Raw genomic sequence first — 22,736 nt, forward strand, 5'->3', positions numbered from 1 at the left:
TTGTGACGCTTGATTAAGTTTGGTTTGCCAACCGCCATTAAACTTGAAAAGAAGAAGAAGAAGAAGAAGAAGAAGTGACGCTTGATTCTGTTGTGCGATATCTGGCAACACAATACAACCAGAGATGACAGGCTCTGCACAACCCAGGAAGAAATACCAGCGTGGACGTGACGTGAGAACTCACGTTGAACGTTTTTTTGAAATAGTGAGGCTTCTTTAACCTTTACTTGTTTTTTGCGATCGAGATCTCGTCTGTTCGATCTTTATTAAATATTACAGCTTTGCACATTTTTACATCTGATTGCGGTTATTAAGTGATATAATCACTGCACACTCAATATAATTATTTTATTTTGAAGTGGCATATTTTTCATTATCCGTAACAATTGGGTTTTTTTTTTTTAGTTTTAATTTGTTATGGCAGGTATTTCTACAAAGACTGTGCACGAAATCTTTCAGACTATGGATTATGGATCATCCAGCACGAACACTTTAACAGCACAGGTAAAGCGCGGTCTCCTCGGGGGAAATTATCTTTGTATCTTAAATGTATCTTGGGCAAATTGTATTATTTTAAGCATCACAGCATGCTGCTACTTTATCACCCAATGTGAAAGTGATTTACATGTGACCGCTCACGAGAAAAGCATGTGACAAGATGCAGGTTGTCCTCTTGCTGTAAAATTGCATTAAAAAACACAACACTGTGCGGATTGTACTTCTTGATGCATGTCTCTAAGTAATAGTTCACTTAAAAATGAAAATTCAGTCATTTATTCATCCGCAACATCCAAATTCATATGACTCTTATGTAAAACACAAAGGGAATGTTATTTAGAAGTTCGATAAAAACAGACAGCTAGTCACCATTCACTTCCATTGCATCTCTTTGCCATTCAAGGCTGTCAGTGTTTATATGTCTTATCTTACCCTTTATAAAAATCCAAATGAAAGTCATACAGGTTGGAACAACATTAGTATAAGTAAGGTTTTTTTTTTTATGTGTGTGGTAAAACTACCCCTTGAAGTATTGTGAGCAAAGTTCAAAACGGTTAACTTCATGTATTTTGTAAGAGCCATAGTTCTGTGAATGATCTACTGCAACCTTCACCCTTTTTTCATAAAGCCAATCTATTGGTTCTCTCAAAGAGCTAGGACACACCAACCTACAGTATGTTTACTTCAATCAAACATGGTTGTATTTTGAAGCATACATTACCAAAGAAATTCGAATTTTCAACATAAGTTGAACCTAATTCTCAAGTATAGTGTCATAATTTCTTTCTCATCTGTGAGAGATGTGCATTCCACTGACGTGCATTCTCTCAGGAAAGTGTCCATTTTCCTGCATGTCTTTCTCTCCCTCAGTCCTGGCTGGAGAAGCACTCTCGCTCTCTTGGCTTCTTCGTTGATGGGAAATTTTCCAGCCCTGCAGACAGGCAGACCCAGGAAGTGACTGATTCCAAAGGTGAACAATATTGGATATTTTCCTGACGTTCTTAATCTTCCATGCAATGATAAGATAACTTCTCCTGCCCTCCTCCTCTGCCTTTACAGCAGCGGTGGTCTGCAGCACTGTTTGTGCTAAAGATGAGGATGTTGGGTCTGCTGTCTCCTCTGCAGCTCGAGGCTTCAAAACCTGGAGGGAACTCAGCTGTTACCAAAGAGCCAAAGTCTTACTCAAGTACTAGATCTTTACTCAAAATAATGTCATGAATAATTAACCTATCACAGTAATTGTCAGGTTTACATCGTTATTAATATATGTTTGTTCCCCAGGTTGGCGAGTGTTCTGCAAAGACACAGTCAGTGTGTATCTGAGCTGTGTGAGCTCTCTCAGTCTTCTACCTCTCCTACGGTGCTCATTAGACTGGCCCAATACTACGCCAGCTGGGCTCAACTACGAGACACACTCATGCCTGAGTGGACCCCGCATGGTATGTGCATGTCGATTCGTTTATACGAGTTTGAGAGACAGAACTCATATAAAAAAGGGAGAAAATGTGGCTAAGTCTACATTTTAATTTCAAAAGGCTCCCTGTCCACACTGGTGTTTTCAAGCGTTTTCCTAAAGTTGCTCATCCACATCTGAAAAATGATTAAATCACCTTACTGCGCATGTGTAAAGCATACTAAAAGGTCACATCTGTATCATCATACCGAGAGAGCAGACATAATAAAGTTCTCACGCTACTCTTCTGGCACGATAATTTTATTAGCAAAATATCCAACCACTCAGTGTTGCGTCCAGGTTGTGCTCAAAATGCGTCTAAAACGCAATTGTCATCATGTTTTGCTGCAGGACAGCAATTGTGAGTACATTTTCAGTCATCTTTGCAGGAACATTTCTCTTTAGCAACACTATGAATATATATAGCAGGCACAACAGTGCCGATATAGCCATAGACATCTATCGGTACAACATGTGTCAAAAGCATCAGTTTTCACAGTCCACACTACAACGCGTAAACGTCATTTTCAAATGTACTCACTTGGGAGAGCGTTTTCAAAAAGCTCAGTTTTCGTTGATAAAAAATTTCACTGTGGACAGAAGGGTGAAACGGAGAGAAAAATATATGTTTTTAAATGAAAATGTACTAGGGGCTGCTTACACAACACTGTTTTTGTGAAAAATTTTAATGCGTTGTGGCCGTTCATTTACACAACAATGGCGTTTTGGGGCCCTGAAAAATGCAAACTTTTGAAAACGTGTTTAAAAGTGCAAGTTTTTGAAACGATACTGTTATCGTCTCAGTGTAAACTACAAAAAACGGTGACGTCCTACGCATGTGTATTACGTGTTCAGTCTATAGGCGTGTAGTGTTTCTTTACAAAGTGGCCTGGCAGCATAATAAAAGTGTTTTTAATCGTTTTCGCAGATCTGTGTGAATGGGACAACGTATTGTCAAAAACTGCACAGGAAAAACTTCTCCATTCTTAGAACATCATTACCATGTAAACAAACCCTTAGTGTGGACAAGGCCTGTGTAATTGACTTGTGAGAAAATAAGCAGGAAGCATGATGGTGATTCTGATGTCATGGTTTGCTTACTCCACTAGGTGTCGTGGTAGTTTCAGATGACTGCTCTGTATATTTTCTTATGCTGAAAGTTTTACCAGCCCTATCTATGGGTGAGTATTTCTTTAAACAGACACTTTCTTGTCTTGAAGTTTCACTCATGTCAGTTTCACTCTTCCAGAATGAATAAAGGGACATTAAACAGATAGTCCTAAATCTGATTTAAACAACTTGAGGAAATCTCACAGACATCTGCATTTAAGCCATTTGTAGGTTAACTTCTGTGAACAGCGTTAACAGTATTCAAAAATTAGACATGTTTCTACATGTAATTTCCTGGCTCAGCCAGTTGTAAACTACAATTTGGACTATTATTTTTAGTTGCACTAATAGCAGAAATGACATGTCTCACATTTAAAGGTAATAATACTAATTATAAATATAAATGTTTTTTTTATCCGTAGTTTTGACAGTGTTTTGAACATTGTTACTGTAAACTTTTTTTTTTGTGTGTGTGTTCTTAGACCTTTGTGATTGGTTTACCTTTTACTGATTAAATAATATCATAATTCATTAGGATGAGTTTGTTGCTCCTAAATGTAAGCAGCTAGTTATCCTGTGTAAACGAGAGGTGAGGGTGCAAACCAAACTATTATTTATTTGCCTTCTATACTTATTTTCTAGGCAATGCTGTTATTGTAGTGCCTGGCAAGACTACCACTCTTCCTGCCCTTCTGTTGGCTCAGCTGTTTATGGAGGCTGGAATCCCTGCTGGAGTGTTAAATGTGGTAACCGGAAGTGAAGCATCACTGGCTGCCAAAATGGCTCAAAATCCACAAGTGAACTACCTGACCTATTGTGGATGCAAACAGACTGGAGAAGCTGTGGCTAAAGCTGTGGCTGGCTGGGGAGTCCCCATGTCTTTCTCCCTCTCACAAAGCTCTGTGTGCCCTTTTATCATCTTCGATTCGGCAGACCTCGACAGTGCTGTGGATGGAGTGATAGAGCTGGCCTTTAAGAAGAAGAGAGATGTAAGAAGAAACAAAATACAGTCCTTTTAAATTGTAATAATATTTCACAATATTACTGTTTTTACTGTATTTTTGATCAAATAAATGCAGCTGCGGAAAGCATAAGAAACTTCTTTCAATAAATATGATATGGTATTTATATTAGTATTTAATATCTAATATTTAATATATACTACTTGTTATTTATTCATATTAGTGGTTATTTTAAAAAAAGAAAACCAGCGCTCCAGCCGTACCGCCATGGTCCACTGGTGGTGCTCACAGATCGAAAACCACTGCAGCAGAGTCATGAAAAGACATAATATTTATCTTTTTGCATGCTTGTCTCTCTCTCTTCTCCAGTTCCAGTGGGTGCTCTGTGTGCAGGAATCAGTGTTGGACAGTGTTGTGGCCAGGCTGAAGTTGAGAATGACTGGGATGAAATGTGTTTCTCTTGTCACTGAGACTGACAGGAACCTTATAGATGTCGTTGTTCAGGAGGCACAGCAGCAGGGGGCAACAGTGTGTGGATGTTTAATTTAATATGTCGCCAATACAAACATTTGAGCACATATTGTTTCAGCATTTACTGGACAAATGCTTTTATCTTTTTTTTATTTCTTATTGTTTTACATATTGCAGCTGATCCAGTCATGTCCTCCTCCTTCTACTGGAGGTCTCTACCCTCCTACTGTACTATGTGGACTGGCTCCCTCCTGCGAATCTGTGATTTCACCTCCTCCAGGCCCTGTGCTGCCTCTCATATCCTTCAGGAGCTCTGCTGAGGGAGTTACACTTGGTGAGGCTGAAATGAAAAAGAACTGATTTATATGAAGAATATTGTCTATACACGTAGTGAAAAGTTGTGCGTTTTGTTATCTGTCGTTGTGTGTAGGAAATCACAGTCCTCATGGTCAGGCTGCCTCCATCTGGACTGAAGATTTGACTCTGGCTTTGGAGTCTGCAAAGAGGTGCATGCCTGGTCACGTATTTGGGCATCTCATTTTCTCTTCCTTTATCTGTTTATCTCTCTTTTTTTCTTTGTCCATAGTCTGTGCTTGGGATCGGTGTGGGTGAACTGTCATTCTGTAATGGATCCCGCACTGCCTATATGCGGACGGAGGGAGAGCAGGAACTGCACCGATGGAGGCAGAGAGGTATGAGAATTGCAAGAAGTGACATGTCGTGTGCTAAGAATGGGCTTATGTGGTGTGTAGGCCCTTGTTTCTGTTCTCTTGGTTTTTCATACTATTTGTCTGATTGGTTGTATGGTTTTGTTTGGTGTCTAGTTCAGAATGTCTGACTCTGTGATTTCCGTTCCTCTATAGGGGCTGTATCAGTTCCTTCGGCCATCGCTTTCACCCTCCCTCCCCCGCTCCAGTCCCAGCTCTATCAACTATGCTGCATTTGGCTCTGTGGCATCCAAGTTCATGATACCTGAAGGATTTGATCCTTCCAGGTGGGTGTATTGTGGCTCATAGTCTAACAGTGAACTGAGAAATGAATATAGGTTTTGTAGATAATGTCATACATTTCTCAACACAAACAGACCTGTTCCAGCTGGAATAAACATCTAAATATGATCAGTATTTCAATTTAACTGAGTTTAGATTTTAACGCTAACACCTCATCTCTATAGGGTCATTCCGTGTCAACTCAATAGAGGTCCCCGGCTAAAATATTAGCTATTTTTTTTCTGGTGAAAAAAATACATAAATGAAGATAAAGAAGAAAGTTAAAATATGAAATGCCATGGATGAATATTTTCTGTGTGATCCACTATTTTTGGGGGGGCTTTAGAAAGATGGCAGCAACATTATTTTTGTTTTTTGTACAGAGATTAGTATGTCTGTTAGTAATATCTGTTGGCTTTAGCAACCCTTGTTGCATTATATGCCAATGGTGACAGTTCAAAAACGGGAAAACACTCTTCGTGTCCTCAAGAAGTATTAAAGACATCTCAGTATCCTTTTTAATTCTATTACTTAAAGTTTTTCTTCATTTTTAAGGCTGTACACTTAACAAAATAAAGGTTCCAAAAGGGGGGTTTTGCTGTGATGTAACAGAAGAACAATGTTGGGTTCCCTAAGGAACCTTTCAGTGAACCATTTTTTCCTAGTGAAGAAAGTTTTAATCATCTAAAGAACCTTTTGTGTAATAGAAAGACTCCATGGATGTTAAAGGTTCTCTATGGAACTATTGATGCCAATGTGGTTCAAAATCATCAGATATGGGCTCAGTGCGGGTCCATGCTGAGATGCTGTGGACGCTATCCACGTACAGCCAGATTTTTGTGCACGAGTGATTTGAGTGCTCAAAAAAGGTCCAGTTGATAATACACATGTGCCAAAAACATCTGCATTCACAGTCAATGGAGTATGCTCTGAAAGGCTTGCGTGCTCAACTGTGCAAGAGACAGAGTGGAAAAGGATGCGTATCTAAGCCTTTATCTGGGAAAGTTCTAACTCTTGTTACTATTACTATTACCATTACAAATACCAGCAGCAGATTGTGTGGGACTTTCCACTCACCCCTCTTTTTGAAAATGAATTGTGACATTGCTAGAACCATTTTCTGATCAGCTTCCTGTACTATAGTTCACTATATATATATATATATATATATACACACTCCCACTTCACTTACTACCTGTCTGCACCATAGAAATAGGATAAATGGCCTGCTATTACAAAAAAACTCTCTTCACCTTCAAGAAGCCAAACATTTTGGCAGAATGAATGATGATACCAGTACAGGTCAAGTAAATTAATCAGAAAATAAAATGCACCCAGCTTCCAAATTTTTATCCACTGATTTTACTTTTAAAAAAATATACCTACGGTAATTGAAGTGCAACCTTTATCAATAGCAAAAGCCATGTAATGTGATCATGGGGTGGCATGCTAAATGACCATTACTGATTTATTTTAAACTCAGTCCTTCTATTGCGTTCTTCTATGACCAATTTCTCTTTCTTTCTCTCTCTTTCGCAGTGTCCCTCGCTTTTACCCACAGTTAGTGAGTGGTCAGTTGCGTAAAGCTGACTCGGGCTGCAGCAGGTCAGTGTTGGCCCCTGGGGGTGCTGTTCTGGCTCACTGCCCAGATGGAGGCAGGAAGGATGTCCGGAATGCAGTAGAGGCCGCCACTAAAGTCCAGCCTGGGTAAGAGCGTATGGAAAAGTTCCTGTTTGTTTGAAAATAAATCATATGGACCAGTTATGGTAGCCAACCTTTTTTGATAGAAAATAGTGACCAAACTACTGTGATGAACTGCTGTCATTGCAGGTGGATGAAGAAGAGCCCTGCTACACGTTCTCAGTCCATTTATTCACTTGCTGACAGTCTGGATAAGAGGAGGCGGGACATGGCTGTATCAATCCAAACTCAATCCGGCATCTCATTTGAAGATGCAGAGAAAGAGGTGGAGCTTAGCATCTCCAGGCTCTCTGATTGGGCTGCACGCTGTGATAAAGAACAGGGTGGAACTCCAGTAAGAACACATGGTGTTGGAATGATTATTCGATTAACCCCAGATTTAATGTGCCTGCTTTCTAACTACGTGTCCATCTTATTAAAGTTCCCGCCCCAGTCTGGCTCTGCCCTGTCAACTCCTGAGGCTTTAGGAGTGCTGGGAGTGATTCTCCCCAGCTCTAAACCTCTGCTCTCTTTGGTGTCTCTGCTGGGGGCAGCTGTTGCCATGGGAAATGCTGTTGTCATGGTGCCAAGTGAAAAATACCCTCTTCCAGCTCTTGAATTTATACAGGTTTGCTACAATTTTTTAAATAAAATAAAACTCAATTAATTTGTTTAGTACTTTTCACAATGCATATTGTTTCAAAGCAGCTTTACATAAAATGCTTATTTACATTTTGTTATCAGCCAGATAAGTAATGTCCATATGGCAGTAATATACAGCTATAATATAGTACATGTTTTGTAGTTCGTTAACTTCATGTATTTAGTTAAAACAACAAATGTGTTAGGCAGCAATTGCATCTTGTACTCGTAATGATTACAATATAAGGATTAGGCCTATATTTCAATAATAGGATAATATTTTAAAGTTTTGCATGTCATCTGTTGCTCTCATCTGAAATCTTTGCAGTTGTCAGTGTCGTCTGAAAACATTGCAAAGTCTGTTTCCAATCTGTAGTTACTCCAGGATAACTGCAGGCATCCTGAGGCAAAAACAGGAAAGCAAAGGGAGAAGAATAACTGTAGCCGCTGTTCATAGCAATTTTAGGCAAAGGATATACAGTAGTCAACATTTAAAGTGGATCAAAAAAGTTCATCAAAGTTGTCCTAAGACAAGAACGGGTATTGTTCAAAATTCATGTATAACTTTGATGAAAGGGTTTGATCCACTTCAAATGTTGACTACTGTATTTGGTGCTGTTTCATCAGATGTAAGTGTAGAACATGTTTATGAAAAGCATAATGTAAATGCTCAGCTAAAGAGATGTGTATTTAATATATAAGAGACTGAGAATGCGCCTGAGCCCTGAACATTATCAGGAAGGATTTCCAGAGTTTAGGAGCCAAATTCAAATAAGCTCCACCTTCTTTAATAGACTTTGATATCCTTGGTTCTATCAAAAATCCAGCATTTTGTGACCTTAAAGAGCGTGATGGATTTAGTTTGGAGTTAGACCGTTCAGGGCTTTATAGGTAAAAATTAGGTAACAGTATTTTATCAATCACATTTTTGTATATGTGTATTTTTAAAGTGGTAGAAGGAGACACTTCACACTCACTGCTGCCTTCATTAACCTTCAGTTTTCAGAAGATATCTCCACATTTTATTTCTTTATGTTTGTAAAGTCTTCAACTTCTATTTGTTTGCTCAAAGGTCCTGCAGGCCTCTGATATCCCTGCCGGTCTGGTCAGTATAATAACAGGGGGCAGGGATCAGCTAACCCAGGCACTTGCCAACCACAGTGTGATTCAAAGCATTTGGTATTGGGGAAGTAAAGAGGTGAGGGGATTTTTTTTTTTCAGTCTTAAAATGGAAGTAGGAGGCATTGAGATATGGAAAATGGAAAAAATGTGTATTTGACATTGACAGAACCATGATATTGCAAAGATGGTGAACTCCATTATTCATTTTCTGTTATATAGAACTGTATAAGCATGCATGCTATTTTGACTGCTTTGAACAAGGAAAATGTTCTGTCAGCACTGGTCTTATTGGATATATGGAACTTCTCTTTTTAGGGCTGTCAGTTTCTTCAGTACTCCTGTATCAGTCCCCTTAAACGTTTGTGGCTACATTGTGAAGAGGAAGAGGAGAAGGAGGCAGGCCGAAACTGGAGCAGCTCAAATCCCTCTCTTCAAGAAGAGCTTTGGAGGAAGGCTGTGGTCTGGAAAAGCATATGGATCCCTACTGCATAAAAGCACTTATCATTCAGTTTTAGGTGGTGAGGGAGCAGTAGTAGATTCTGTGAAGTTTTCACACAAGCCATTTAGACAATAAAGAGTGACCGGGGATGTTACAAGAACATTTGTTTCACTTTCACAAAGTCACGTATAATAGAAAAAGTACTTTTTATTAGTATCCTATGATAGACGGTTGTATTCTGACAAATAAATAACTGTTATAACTAGTCTAACTTGTTTATTTCAGTACAGTAATCAGGTTTTAATACAGTGTAAAAATTATAATAAACAATTGCCATTATTGTACAGAACTAACAATTATTTGTAAAACACATTGTGCTCTTACATACTGCAGTGAATTTCAGTTCCCTGTTGTCATATGAGAAGGGCCTCGATATGGTTGCTACTATATGGATATAGTTGCTTAAATGAAAATTGTAATTAAAAAGATTAAATGATTAGAAAACTGGTCTAAAATTGTGTTACTCGCTGCTACTAAACTGAAAGAAATGGCAATCAAAGGCTTAACATGTAGCATGGGTTGGTTAGCAATTTATTTAGGCCAGCTCATTCACGAAATGACATTGACAGACATCTATTCTCAAACTCAGACTATTTAAAAGCCGTTTATGCATATATAAACAAGTAATAAAAACACTTTGAGTGTTTTAGCGCAATTTTCTGACCTCATGGGATCACAACACTAAGAGATAGTAAATCTTTTCCTGGATTTTTTTTTGTGCGTTCCCGAGATTAGACCTTCCTTAACATAATGCCGAAAACCCGAAGTCTCTAGGTGGTCTGGTTGAGGAGTAGATAGAAGTGCAAGATTGGTGCGCACAGACAGAACAGAAATCATGAGTTAACAATCGCAATTTTGTCCGGTGGAAAATTGCGCTAAAAACTGATATTAAAACTCCAATAATTTGGAATTATATACCGACACTGAAAGCTGTTAAAGACAAAGCTGAAGACTCAACCACACTCTGCCGAGTTCCTTAAAGTTTCAAGCGTAGTTAGCCTACGTAATGCATTAGGAAGTGAGTGGAGAAAAGCTGCTGAGTCACAGTGAGAAAGCGCAATGCCACGTCTAGTTGTGAGTGTACATTTTTTATTGCTGACACAAACTACATTGTCCTCTCCAGTTGATAATACAAAATGCTTAGTCACTGTGACCTTATGGATTACCTTTGTATCCGAAGGCAGTTACCAAGTGAACAAACGGCTCCATGACATTGTTATTGGAAGACTCCCATGACATATCATTCCAGGGCATGTGCCATACGCAGTAACATGATTATCATTATGCTGATGAAAATTAGTTATTTTTAAGCCTTATTAAACTATAATATTTCACTATGTCCTTTCTGTACAAAATGTAAGATTCAAACTTAAATGTTTGTTGTGAAAATACAATTCAATGTGACACAGGTGTCAGCTTGATCAAAAGCGAACAACATGCTTAAGTATACTAACAAAATTGAATTTGTTTCCATAATTTATATCATTGCTAAACGTATATAAGACAATAGTGTGTATATATATAATATATTAAAGAAATTTAGATCAAATGTGGTTGAGTTTGCCTAGACCCACACTATTAGGATTGTTTAAGTGTTCAGTGACTCTTACAAACCCCTTTAAAACTGCTTTGCATCCTGGTAGAAGTCGGTGAACACTCGATCACCCTTCACATATCTGATATAGAATGTACAAAACATCCTACATGGTTTACAGCTAAATATGTTCAATCTACTTGGGTTCATGAATAAATGCATTATGTAAACCTAGGGTGGGGCTCCAGCAGGACATGCTATTGACTAAATGCTACACTTTAAATGCGAATCTTTGAATCAGGTTTACTGTTCAATATTTAATTAATTGCTTTACACCCCTGATATCATGTAAATATGGTAAATCCTTGGTTAATTACAAAATTACATCGAATTTAAAGGTTTGATATTGTCTACATTTATGTAGAATGAAAAATCTTTTTCTGATAGATTGAGTTTTCCATTAATTATTAAAAAGAGTGGCAAAACGTTAAATTGTCGTATCTCCAATGTCTGCTGACTCTCAGCTGACTGTTTTACCACTTCCTCATTCAGCTCGTTCTTTGATTGGCTGGTTCCAGTGACGCATCATGTTGTGATCGTATATAAAACAAATGCGCACCTTCATTTCACTCACAGCTTCAGGAAGACACGAAGAGGTTCTTGCTTCAACAGTGATTGAACGGAACTTCGATTTCGCATTGAAAAACCTCTCATTTCATATTTATTATTTTTTACTGACGTTTTGATAAAAAAAACCGACGAAAAATCCGCCGAAATGGATTCCCAGATTCGCCAGAACTACGAGCGCGACTGCGAGGCTTTGATCAACAAGATGATCAATTTGGAGCTTTACGCTTCATACACTTACACTTCAATGGTAAGTTTCAAGCTTTAAAAAAAAAAAAAAAATCAAATCCATATGCTAAATCATGCCTTTTTGTCGTTTTTCCCTCTTGGTTGCGACATGTATGCAAACACTTTCAGCTTGGAATTGTTTACTTTTCGTCATTTACGTCACCTTTTCACGACGCCTCGAATCCGCGATGAGTTTATAATCTTTACCCATTGATTTTGTTTCCAATCAGGCTCACTACTTCAAACGGGATGATGTGGCTCTTGCTGGTTTTGCCAAGTTCTTCAAGGAGAACAGTGAGGAGGAGCGCGAGCATGCCGAGAAATTCATGGAGTTCCAGAACAATAGGGGAGGACGCATTGTCCTTCAGGACGTAAAGGTAACTTAACACTTTAATGTGTAACATGTGGCAGACAAAATGGACTTTAGGTTTATGCATATTTGTTGGGGACTGTTGAATTGAGGGGGTAGGGGACATCACGTGCTCCCTTGACGTGTTTGTGTCTTTCAATCCAGAAGCCTGAGCGCGATGAGTGGGACAATGGGTTGACGGCTATGCAGTGCGCTCTTCAGCTGGAGAAGAACGTCAATCAGGCTCTGCTGGATCTACATAAGGTTGCCTCTGAGAAGACCGACCCACATGTAAGTCAATGTTCTTTGATCTTTAATGCTTTTATTCCATCCTAATTTATTGAATTAAATGTCTTAAATTATTTTCTGATGTCTTGTCCAACAGCTGTGTGACTTCCTGGAGACTCACTACCTGAATGAGCAGGTGGAGGCCATCAAGAAGATTGGAGACCACATCACCAACCTTTCCAAGATGGATGCTGGCAACAACAGGATGGCGGAGTACCTGTTTGACAAGCACACCCTGAGCAGCTAAATGCAGCTCTCAGATCATCTGCAAAACTTCCAGCTATACTCTAGGCTTAAATCATCAAGCTAATGTTGTCATGTATCTCTTAGGCAAATTTTTAAACTTTGAAAGATTGACACGTTAACATTTTAGAGGCTACATTTCACTGTATAACATGCATGGCTCTTTAATTAGCCATCAAGCCAATGCTTTCTTTTTGAATGTACACTGGTTTTAAGTGAATTTGGTGAATAAACATTTTTGGCTGGATTGACTTGTCTTTTTACTTTTTTGGGGTTGTGAAATTCATGTTTTCAACAAACAGAAGGTGCTTTAGAGGTTGGTGAATACAGAAGTGTTTGACTCATGTAGCTTTTAGCAGTTAATTTGTCTGGCCTACAAAAGGATAACGATTAAACTATAGGTAAGATTGTGACCAAGTTTGTAATAGTGTGTATATATTAAAGAAATTTAGATCAAATGTGGTTGAGTTTGCATAGACCCACACTATTAGGATTGTTTAAGTGTTCAGTGACTCTTACAAACCCCTTTAAAACTGCTTTGCATCCTGGTAGAAGTCGGTGAACACTCGATCACCCTTCACATATCTGATATAGAATGTACAAAACATCCTACATGGTTTACAGCTCAATGTTCAATCTACTTGGGTTCATGAATAAATGCATTATGTAAACCTAGGGTGGGGCTCCAGCAGGACATGCTATTGACTAAGTAAAATTGCACCTACGTGTCTTCTAAACCTCATTTGAGTGTTGGTAGAGTACCAATAGACAAGTTGGGTTACAATAAGTTAACAAGTAGTTGCAAAGTTACTTCGAGTCAATAGAATGTCTGTTCAAGGACCATCACAATAAAGAGTTAGCAGATATTAAAGGGGTGGTTGATTAGGATTTCACTTTTCTAACTTTAGTGTGTAATGTTGCTGTTTGAGCATAAACAACATCTGCAAAGTTACAACGTTCAAAGCAAAGGGAGATATTTTCTTTTAAAGAAATTGCTTTCTTTACAACAAACGGCTGGTAGGAACTACATGAGCTTCCTCCTGGGTTAGTGACATCACAAACCCTAATATTTACATAAACCCCGCCCCCGGGAACGCAATTTATAATTTATCATGACAGAATATGCTAATCACTGACTAGAAGATAACTACACATAAGATACATAGATTCATCAACTAAACATTCAGAAATGTCCTGTTGCATTCTACATGTTGTCACTTCTTGAGTCTCTCCATCTTTGTCTGACTCCGGTTTGATAATAAAAGGCTAAAAGTTTTTGAACTTTTCAGTGCATGTCTGTGTGAGGTAAAAGGACACCAGCTGTTGAAGCTCCACCCCCTGTGCTGGGAGCAGCAGCTCATTTGCATTTAAAGGGACACAAATGTTTTATTATATTTTTGCTCACCATCAAAAAGTGACAAATTTAACATGCTATATAAAAAATCTGTGTGGGGTATTTTGAGCTAAAACTTCACATACACACTCTGGGGACATCAAATACTTATTTTACATCTTATGAAAGGGGCATTATACCACCCCTTTAAGCAGACAGTCTACTAATACTCTAATACTCTAGTTAGTTGACATGTAGGTGCAGAGAATGTTCAAAAGGGACCATCAAGATAAATGTGGCTATTCACTATGGATCAATTGGACAAAATTATTTCTTATTTTGTATGAAGTGATGCAGTTGTTACAGTATTATAGGTCACTAGTTGTACACATACCTCAAGTCATTCTGAGAGAGACCCTGAAGTTTACATTAACCTCTGCTAACGTCACAGGGACATTGCCTTTTTACACTATAATATTATCACTATAGTCAAGCACTGACAACAGGATGAGCTCCCCCTGCTGGCCTTACTAACACCTCTTCCAACAGCGACTCCAGTTACCCTCAGGATTTCTATTATCCAGGTTCTGACCGGGCTCAACCCTGCTTACCTTCAGACGGTGTGCAGTTGACAGTTGCAGGTTTGATAGCTGTATTACTGAAGCTTTCCTGCTTGAAGTATCCCGTTACTCCATGGTACATTTTTACATGTTTTACATTCTAAAAAGCACCAAGTTCTTAAATATTTCATTACATTGAGAAAAACTTTTCTGCAATTAAAGGTCATACAAAAATACTATAGGGTTAGCATTTACATTTCATAACATTTCACTGATTCCAACATTTACCTTCCTGATCTGCACAAAGCATGTTGGGAATTTGAAATCCACTGTCCAGTTTCAGACAGCTGTCAACAAAAATGAATCATGTAGTTCCAACATACTTGAGCAAATGTCTGTTTTACAAATGCATGTAGATTGCTTCTGCTGGTGTACTCAATTTTTTAATTGATGGAATGGATTGGTTAGTGTGCTTCGTTCCTGTAAATCTGCCCATGCCAGTGGCTTTGTGTTTCTTTATACTCGATGTATCAGTTTCTGTGCCCTTAAAGCTTCACTCACAGTTCTATGACACTCTCTCAGAATGACAATTATGGTTGACGTGGTTCTGCAACACCTGCATTCTTGATACCTGAGCAATTTGTTCCTTCTGTGTGGGTGTATTATGTGTTGTGTCATGTTCAGAAGGAGTGGTTTAGTTTGCAATTCACTTCTAAAACTGATCAAGTATATTGCAAAATAACGATATATTGTTACATTTTACACTTATTATACAACTCAAAGTTCATCCTAAAATAAAACTGATTTACTCAAGTCATACAAACCTGTACGACAAAAATAAATTATTGTTGTTGTTGTTTGTGAGTAAATGATGACAGAATTTTTTTTCATTTTGGGGGGAAATTTGTGTTCTTTTATCGTAAATGTTTTGTAAAGCATTTCAGTATTTTCAGTATTTCATTAAAGTGATTCTGTTTTACTGAAATTATTAATGTGTTTCATTAAAAAAATAGTTACAATCTTGTTTGTTTGTTGGTGATCCTTTTTTTTTCTTTTTTTTTTACAATAAAATGTAACAGAAGATATAGTGGATATCCTGTTTAAATGAGAACAATACAATGGAATTAGATGGAATTTTGGGGGAAAATGTTATGGCAGGTGTGAAACTGAAGGTTACACCCCTGGACCCTAGAGACCTGATCAAGTAACAAACATACATTTTCCATGAGTCACAGCTATACAGCTGTGTCATGTCTGTTTCCATTTCCATTTGCTGCTGACAGACTGAGAGTTCAGTACAAAAATGTACAAAATAGTACAAAAATGCTTTGTCATCATCACTCTTATATGACCAGTTGGAACATGATGAATCCCGTCACTGTTGCATGTTATTGCAGAACTGTCCCGTGATACAGGCTATTGCTGTAGTATTCAGGGTCATATGTATCCTTGAAAACCTGACATTTTGTAATTCAGTTTTCTCAATGTGGAAAAATTTGAAAATGAACACTGGAAAATGATTTGCTTAATTGTCATGTCATTGCTATAAAATGTTTGAACATTGCAATAAAAGTCAAACTGTGTTAAACTGTGCTGAGTTTTTTTTTTTTTTTTTTTTTTTACAATGATGGGACCAGACCAGGCCCTCATCAGATCTACCATACCATGAAAGCTAAGGTTGCAGAATCTTATTTTGTCACTGCTGACGGCTGCATATTATGTGACACGGAAAGTGTGTATCATCATGAAAAGATTAAATGCACATTTGGGTTTTATTGATTTGTTTCCACTAAACTGTTTTGTTAGCTAACATCGTAGACATTCTAATGACAGAAGAAACAAACCAGAAACAAATTATTAGCTAGCAGATTTATTGTTTAATATTTTATTTGCCAATATTTTTTTATTTCTCCATATAGATGGATGGAGGGTACACATATTTTTTGATTACACTCCCATTGATGAAACGATGTAAATGCACATTTGATTAGATAATACATTTCTTACAAATTTTGATTTAATACAAATCATGCTTTTTTTTGGCCATTTACCATAGTATTATTTTAAGTACCCTGGCTGTAATCAAAAACAACCAACAAAATATTAATGATTACATTGCAGTCAATGTATCCTTTTTGTCCTGAGCTTTTTGTTCTTCTATGCCTTTTTGCACAATAAAATAAAACCCATATTTAATTACATGCATCTTTGCCTTTTTTGCCAAATTATTTTGTCATTTTAATACCTTAACCAAGTTTATACTGTATTCTTCTTCCCAATATAACATACTCCTCATATTTTGATTGTTTTATAGCACCTGAAATGTCCTTAAATGCAAATAATGTGCAAATATCCCCTCCAGACATCACTTTTGTCCACTACTGTGTGTGCTGCATCACTATTGATTATCCTGGTGGTGAATGAGCTGTAACCTCAAAAGCAGCAGACAGGGAAAATTATAAATCAGTTTCAAGCTTATAAGAGTTAAAGGGTTAGTTCACCCAAAAATGAATTTCACATGGACTATTTTAATGATGTCTTTACTACCTTTCTGGTCCTTGAAAGTTGCAATAACGTTGCTGCCTGGGGGGGGTCAGAAAGCTCTCGGGTTTCATCAATTTGTGTTCTGAAGATGAACGGAGGTCTTACGGTTTTGGAACGACATGAGGGAGAACAATTAATGACAGAAATGTCATTTTTGGGTGAACTAACCCTTTAATCATCAACCTTGACCCATTGCTATAGGAATGACTAGAACGGCTGATTCCACCTGCAGCAGATCAGTGTTGACCCCTGGGGGAAAGAAGCACAATTTGCTTTGTTTACTCACATAGCTCTGAGGGCACAGATATAGTGTCAGGTGTGGATTACACTTGTTGCTGACACACACTGCATGTGCTGATGCAAGAATGCTTAGTCATTGTCACCTGACCAAAGAACCTTTTAGTGAACAATTCTTAAAAGAACTATTTTTTTCATATAGTATGAAGAATATTTAAATAATCTAAAGATCCTTTTTCCACTATAAAGAATCATTTGTGCATTGGAAAGGATTAATGGATGTTAAAGGTTCTTCATGGAAAGAAAATATAACTGCACACTCTTTTAAGCACATTTTAATATTACCAACGGTTTGGCAAAACAAGTAGCAAGAAGCAAGGTGTGCGTTTGCTTTACTGTTCTATAAAGATTCTTCATGGAACCATAGATGTCAACAAAAAAAACTTTATTTTTAAGAGTAGAGGGTAAGCCAGGGCTAGCTATCACATGGAGAAGGTGTTACAAGGGCTGGATCTCAGTAACTGCAATGGTTTGAATCAAAATAAGCCCAATTATATACATGATTGTTTGTTTTTTTTTGTTTTTTTTCTAGCAGTGGTTTTGTATGTTGGTTTCCTCATATTATCTTGCTTCACAAATCTCTTTGTTATAAGTGTCCAGTAAGGACAGAGCAGCAAGTCCGAGGTCAGTAAGACTGAGGCCAGCACTCATGGTAATGTTTAATTGTTTATGTACTTTTTTCAAGTTGGCAAATGTTTGAATATCTCTTCTAACTTTGAAAAAGTTGCTATAAGAGTGGTGTTTTAATAATGATAATATTTAGTCTATATATATATATTGCAATCTAAAGAGAAAATATCTAAGGAGAATGGGTGAAAAATAACATTTTTGCTAACATTTTATTTTGATGGTCCCCCAACAGACATGACTTTTTGACCCATCAAGCTCATAGAAAGATTATAAACAGCCAAACATTTGGAATGAAGGCAGAGAATAGGCATGTCTGGATACAGATTTGACCTATATTTGTTGTGAAAATACACAGTGGCACAGTTGTGTCATCAGAACTATTACATCACATTTTAAATTATTTTATATTTGACACGAAGTTTAGAATCATTTTGAATGTTCTGCATGTAGAATTTGTCTTTTTTTATACAAAACAATAACTGTTTTTCTTTTTCTTGTTTTGTTAACCATAAATACATTAAAATGCTATCATATTTATTTTTTGACACTAATGAAAACAAGGCAGTGAATAGGATAGAAGTACAGTGTGTTCAATGAATTGTACAATGGTTCAGCTGACAAAACATCTTTACCAAAAAACTTTCAGTATACAAAAACTCAATTAAACAGTTATGAAAGTTGTAAGTTGAAAGTTATTTTGATCTAAGACCTTACACACTGCATGCCAGTAAGTACTCTAGGTCTTTCCCTCACAGCCTTGTTTTCATCCAAGTAACATTCAATCTATCTACCCTGACCAAGTCTATAACCATTGGCAAATATATAAAACCCACACAGGTTTAAAACCCAACAGGTGCATTCTTGTCTCTTCAGATGATCCCAATAGCCTACACTGTTCCCATTCACCAAAACATGGCCGGTTGAATTTATATCAATACATAGCCTAAGTCTAGTCAAGTCTAGTCTAGTTTTTCACAGTAGACAAGCTGTTTCACTCAAAAATATGTAGGACAATACTGGCTTCAAAAGCTGGCTTCCGTTACATGGTGATTGTTAGTTTTCTTAGCAGGATAGCCTACTGTTAATTGGGATGATGTGAAATCAACAACAACAACAAAAATAGTTAAAACAATCCTATATTTACTATGACATAGCCTACAGTAGGCTAGTATTTAGTCGGACTCGGATTCGACTCGGCCCATTTGGTCTCGGACTTGGATGAATAAGGGGGAAAAAATACACAACTATGAAAGGTGATATGGTCTTTGCTATAAACTGAATCAGCGGACAGTCTTGTCGCTTCCTCATTCAGATGATTCAGCTGGTTTCAGTTCCAGTGACGCATCATGTTGTGATCGTAGCCTATATAAGACAAATGCTCACCTTCATTTCACTCACAGCTTCAGGAAGATACGAAGAGGTTCTTGCTTCAACAGTGATTGAACGGAACTTCAATCCAGCCGGAATTTATTTAAATCTATTTAAATTTCTTATTTATTTTTGCACCAACGTTGTGATAATAAACCGCAGAAATGGAGACTTCTCAGATTCGCCAGAACTACGACCGCGACTGCGAGGCTTTGATCAACAAGATGATCAATTTGGAGCTTTACGCTTCCTACACTTACACTTCAATGGTATGTAGGCTATCCCTTTTTTGTTATTATGTTCTCAGAACTTTTGCAAGTCGTATCTTTATTTTGTGACAAGTTGTCTCTCCTCTAATTATTAAATCCTTTTTGACTTCATAATGCATAAAATACACTTTCTCCCCTTTCACAAGTTTGCATGCAGCAGCGATTGTGGCATTCAAACCATCAGTGTTTTTCCTGCACTCTTTAAAAATAACAGAAATAGACATTAATTTACACTGAAAAAGAACAATTAAAGAGTAATTATGTGGATGCAGTAATAGGATTTTTCATTATTGTGCACCTGTAGAAATTTGACTCTACTTAAATCCTATCTTTTGATTTCACTCCAATCAGGCTCACTACTTCAAACGGGATGATGTGGCTCTTGCTGGTTTTGCCAAGTTCTTCAAGGAGAACAGTGAGGAGGAGCGCGAGCATGCCGAGAAATTCATGGAGTTCCAGAACAAGAGGGGAGGAAACATTGTCCTTCAGGACATCAAGGTGCTTGATAGTGTTCTGAACTAAACAGTGTAACCCCTGTTTTTTGTTTGTTTTTGTTTTTACAGCAAAGCTTACTCTAGAAGCATCATTATGGAATGGTATTATGCCTATTTCTAAAGGACTGCTTAATTAAAGGGGACCTTGCTCACTCATGTGTTTGTTTTCTCTTCAGAAGCCTGATCGTGATATGTGGGGCAATGGACTGATCGCTATGCAGTGCGCTCTTCAGTTGGAGAAGAACGTCAATCAGGCTCTGCTGGATCTACATAAGGTTGCCTCTGAGAAGACCGACCCACATGTAAGTCAATGTTCTTTGATCTTTAATGCTTTTATTCCATCCTAATTTATTGAATTAAATGTCCTAAAATATTTTCTGATGTCTTGTCCAACAGCTGTGTGACTTCCTGGAGACTCACTACCTGAATGAGCAGGTGGAGGCCATCAAGAAGATTGGAGACCACATCACCAACCTTTCCAAGATGGATGCTGGCAACAACAGGATGGCGGAGTACCTGTTTGACAAGCACACCCTGAGCAGCTAAATGCAGCTCTCAGATCATCTGCATTCTGCAAAGTTTCCCTCTATAATATGCTTTTAAATCATTAGGTTTTAAGAGCATATTACATGTTCTTATCACACAGCTCTTATGCAGAACTCTTTCAACAGTTGAAAGGTTCAAATGCAGATTTGCTCTTTCATTTGTCATGCTGTTAGCCAAGCCAGTGGTTTCCTGTTGAATGTACACTAATTGCTGTTAATCCATAGAATTTGATGAATAAACATTTGAGACTGGATTGAGTTGTCTTTGTATTTAAATTTGTGGGTCTGGGTTTTAGGCTGTATTCAACCAGTTATTCAAGGTTGATGTAGACTAACATTCATGGAGGTAATGAATCATGAATTCTAGATTGATGGTCTCTATGAGGAAAAATGCTGTGATTTTCAGAGTACAATTATTATTATGAGAAAGACTGGTCATTAATTGGTTGCCCATTTCATCTACCCTCACCTCCACAAGATAATTTGGGAAACTAAAGTACACATTTTTATTTCTATTTATTATTTCATTAAAACTGCTGAAATAATCTAGGTTCAAGTTTGATCATGTCATTTATATTGTATGAATGTATAAAAATTCACATACACACACATCCAACACCATGTGCACTTTATTACACTTAATACACTTTATTATTGCCCATTTTATTACACCTGTTACAAGGTTAAATACATAGTTACTCATCAATGTAAATTTAATTCCAGCTACTTTAACCTTCAGCTCTGCTGATGAGAAATGCTATTATACATAAACTTACTCACAAACACAAATAAATACAAAAGTTTCACGAAACAAGTTATTGAAGTAATTGCCCTAACTTAAAGTCACCATGAAATCAAAATTGACCATTCACATTTTTTTTATGGAACATAGAGTGCTGCAGTGATTATTTATTTTGGTATCACCTTAGTCTCACGTAGCCAGACCTTCAGACGGATGGCAGAAGCTTTGCAGCTTTTCTTGGCCAAGGACCACCCAAGAGGATGTTTGACTGACATGTAACGTAACCAATCACAGTTTGTTTTGTACCGCGTCATGTTTAGGGGCATGGCAATATAATGTCGATGTCCATATAATAACAGTCCGGCGTGCATCTAATAAATGATTCATTCAAGGACGTTGTGCAAGTTTACTGCAACAATGGAGCCACGAACTTCACATACTTTTGAAAATCCAGCGTGTAGCTGATCCTGGTAAGCACTCATTGTCACAGTTGTTAACACAACGGCTTTCTTCTTCCACGAGGGGTTTTGGCGTCACGGCATTTGTTTCCAGGTGGAACAATAAAGAACGCGACACACAAATCTCCCGGACATCCTGTAGAATTCAACCAATCAGATCGCGACTTCGAAACTCCTGAAGTGTTTCCAGAAAAGTGTGCCATATGCATCCATAGACAGTAAAAGAAATGGACACAGCGACCCCATAGACTTCAACGGAGAAAAAGTGAAGCAAATTAGAAGCACTCACTTCCTGATGGCTGAGCGTACTGCGCAGACTCAAACTGAGCTTGATGACGTAGATGTGACGTGATCAACCTGTCTGACAGTTGTAAGTCTTCTAGTAGCTGTGCAAAGGGAAATCTGAATCATTCCCTTCCGAATCTTGGAGACGGAGAGCGTGAGTAGGAACTGTCCATGAGCTAGGAGCAGGAGCAACTTTATGATTCTCTATGGGCTTCTCCCTTGACTTTATCGGACTTTATGCCTCCACGTCCCCCCAATTGACTGCGAACTTCTCCTCCTGTCTATACAGTAATTTCCAGAGAGTCGTGTGGTTATGACGCAATCATTAGCCTATTTTTACAAAAACTGCTTCTACGGGGCCATAACGTAAGATACAAGGTAATGGAGCCTTTTATACATTGTCGTGTTTCTTTAGAAATAAACAGTGGACAAATAGAGTCTTTAAACGCCTCAGATGTAAAGTTATTCGCTGTCAAAGTGACGCCAAAATGAATGGGAGTCAATGGCATGCTAACA

At 37.8% G+C, this 22,736-nt stretch overlaps 3 protein-coding genes across 4 annotated transcripts; all 3 read left to right on the plus strand.

The window, feature by feature from the left end:
- Window positions 1–89: 89 nt before the first annotated feature.
- Window positions 90–9,873, plus strand: aldh16a1 (aldehyde dehydrogenase 16 family, member A1). Of its 2 annotated transcripts, XM_084130016.1 has the most exons (17): window positions 90–205; window positions 406–504; window positions 1,369–1,468; window positions 1,558–1,684; window positions 1,780–1,937; window positions 3,061–3,132; window positions 3,704–4,050; window positions 4,393–4,551; window positions 4,672–4,828; window positions 4,925–5,000; window positions 5,081–5,186; window positions 5,358–5,488; window positions 7,023–7,190; window positions 7,314–7,518; window positions 7,606–7,791; window positions 8,878–9,003; window positions 9,243–9,873. In XM_084130016.1, exons 2-17 carry the CDS (start codon window positions 418–420, stop codon window positions 9,417–9,419), a joined length of 2,382 nt encoding a protein of 793 aa, XP_083986142.1. In that variant the 5' UTR covers window positions 90–205; window positions 406–417; the 3' UTR covers window positions 9,420–9,873. The 2 variants fall into 2 exon arrangements, with proteins under 2 accessions (XP_083986142.1, XP_083986141.1); XM_084130015.1 differs by having other exon boundaries at window positions 162–504; window positions 1,561–1,684.
- A 368-nt stretch (window positions 9,874–10,241) lies between these two features.
- On the plus strand, window positions 10,242–12,942 carry LOC311065963 (ferritin, middle subunit-like). The gene is made up of 4 exons (XM_084086860.1): window positions 10,242–11,837; window positions 12,046–12,192; window positions 12,330–12,455; window positions 12,550–12,942. Exons 1-4 carry the CDS (start codon window positions 11,736–11,738, stop codon window positions 12,697–12,699), a joined length of 525 nt encoding a protein of 174 aa, XP_083942986.1. The 5' UTR covers window positions 10,242–11,735; the 3' UTR covers window positions 12,700–12,942.
- Window positions 12,943–19,373: 6,431 nt separating this feature from the next.
- LOC311065657 (ferritin, middle subunit-like) lies at window positions 19,374–20,989 on the plus strand. Its single transcript, XM_084086315.1, has 4 exons — window positions 19,374–19,696; window positions 20,048–20,194; window positions 20,367–20,492; window positions 20,587–20,989. The coding sequence occupies exons 1-4, from the start codon at window positions 19,592–19,594 to the stop codon at window positions 20,734–20,736; spliced, it is 528 nt and encodes a 175-aa protein (XP_083942441.1). The 5' UTR covers window positions 19,374–19,591; the 3' UTR covers window positions 20,737–20,989.
- Window positions 20,990–22,736: the final 1,747 nt, after the last annotated feature.

This window comes from Abramis brama (assembly GCF_963993115.1).
Source record: "Abramis brama genome assembly, chromosome: 1".
Classification (NCBI taxonomy): Eukaryota; Metazoa; Chordata; class Actinopteri; order Cypriniformes; family Leuciscidae; genus Abramis; species Abramis brama.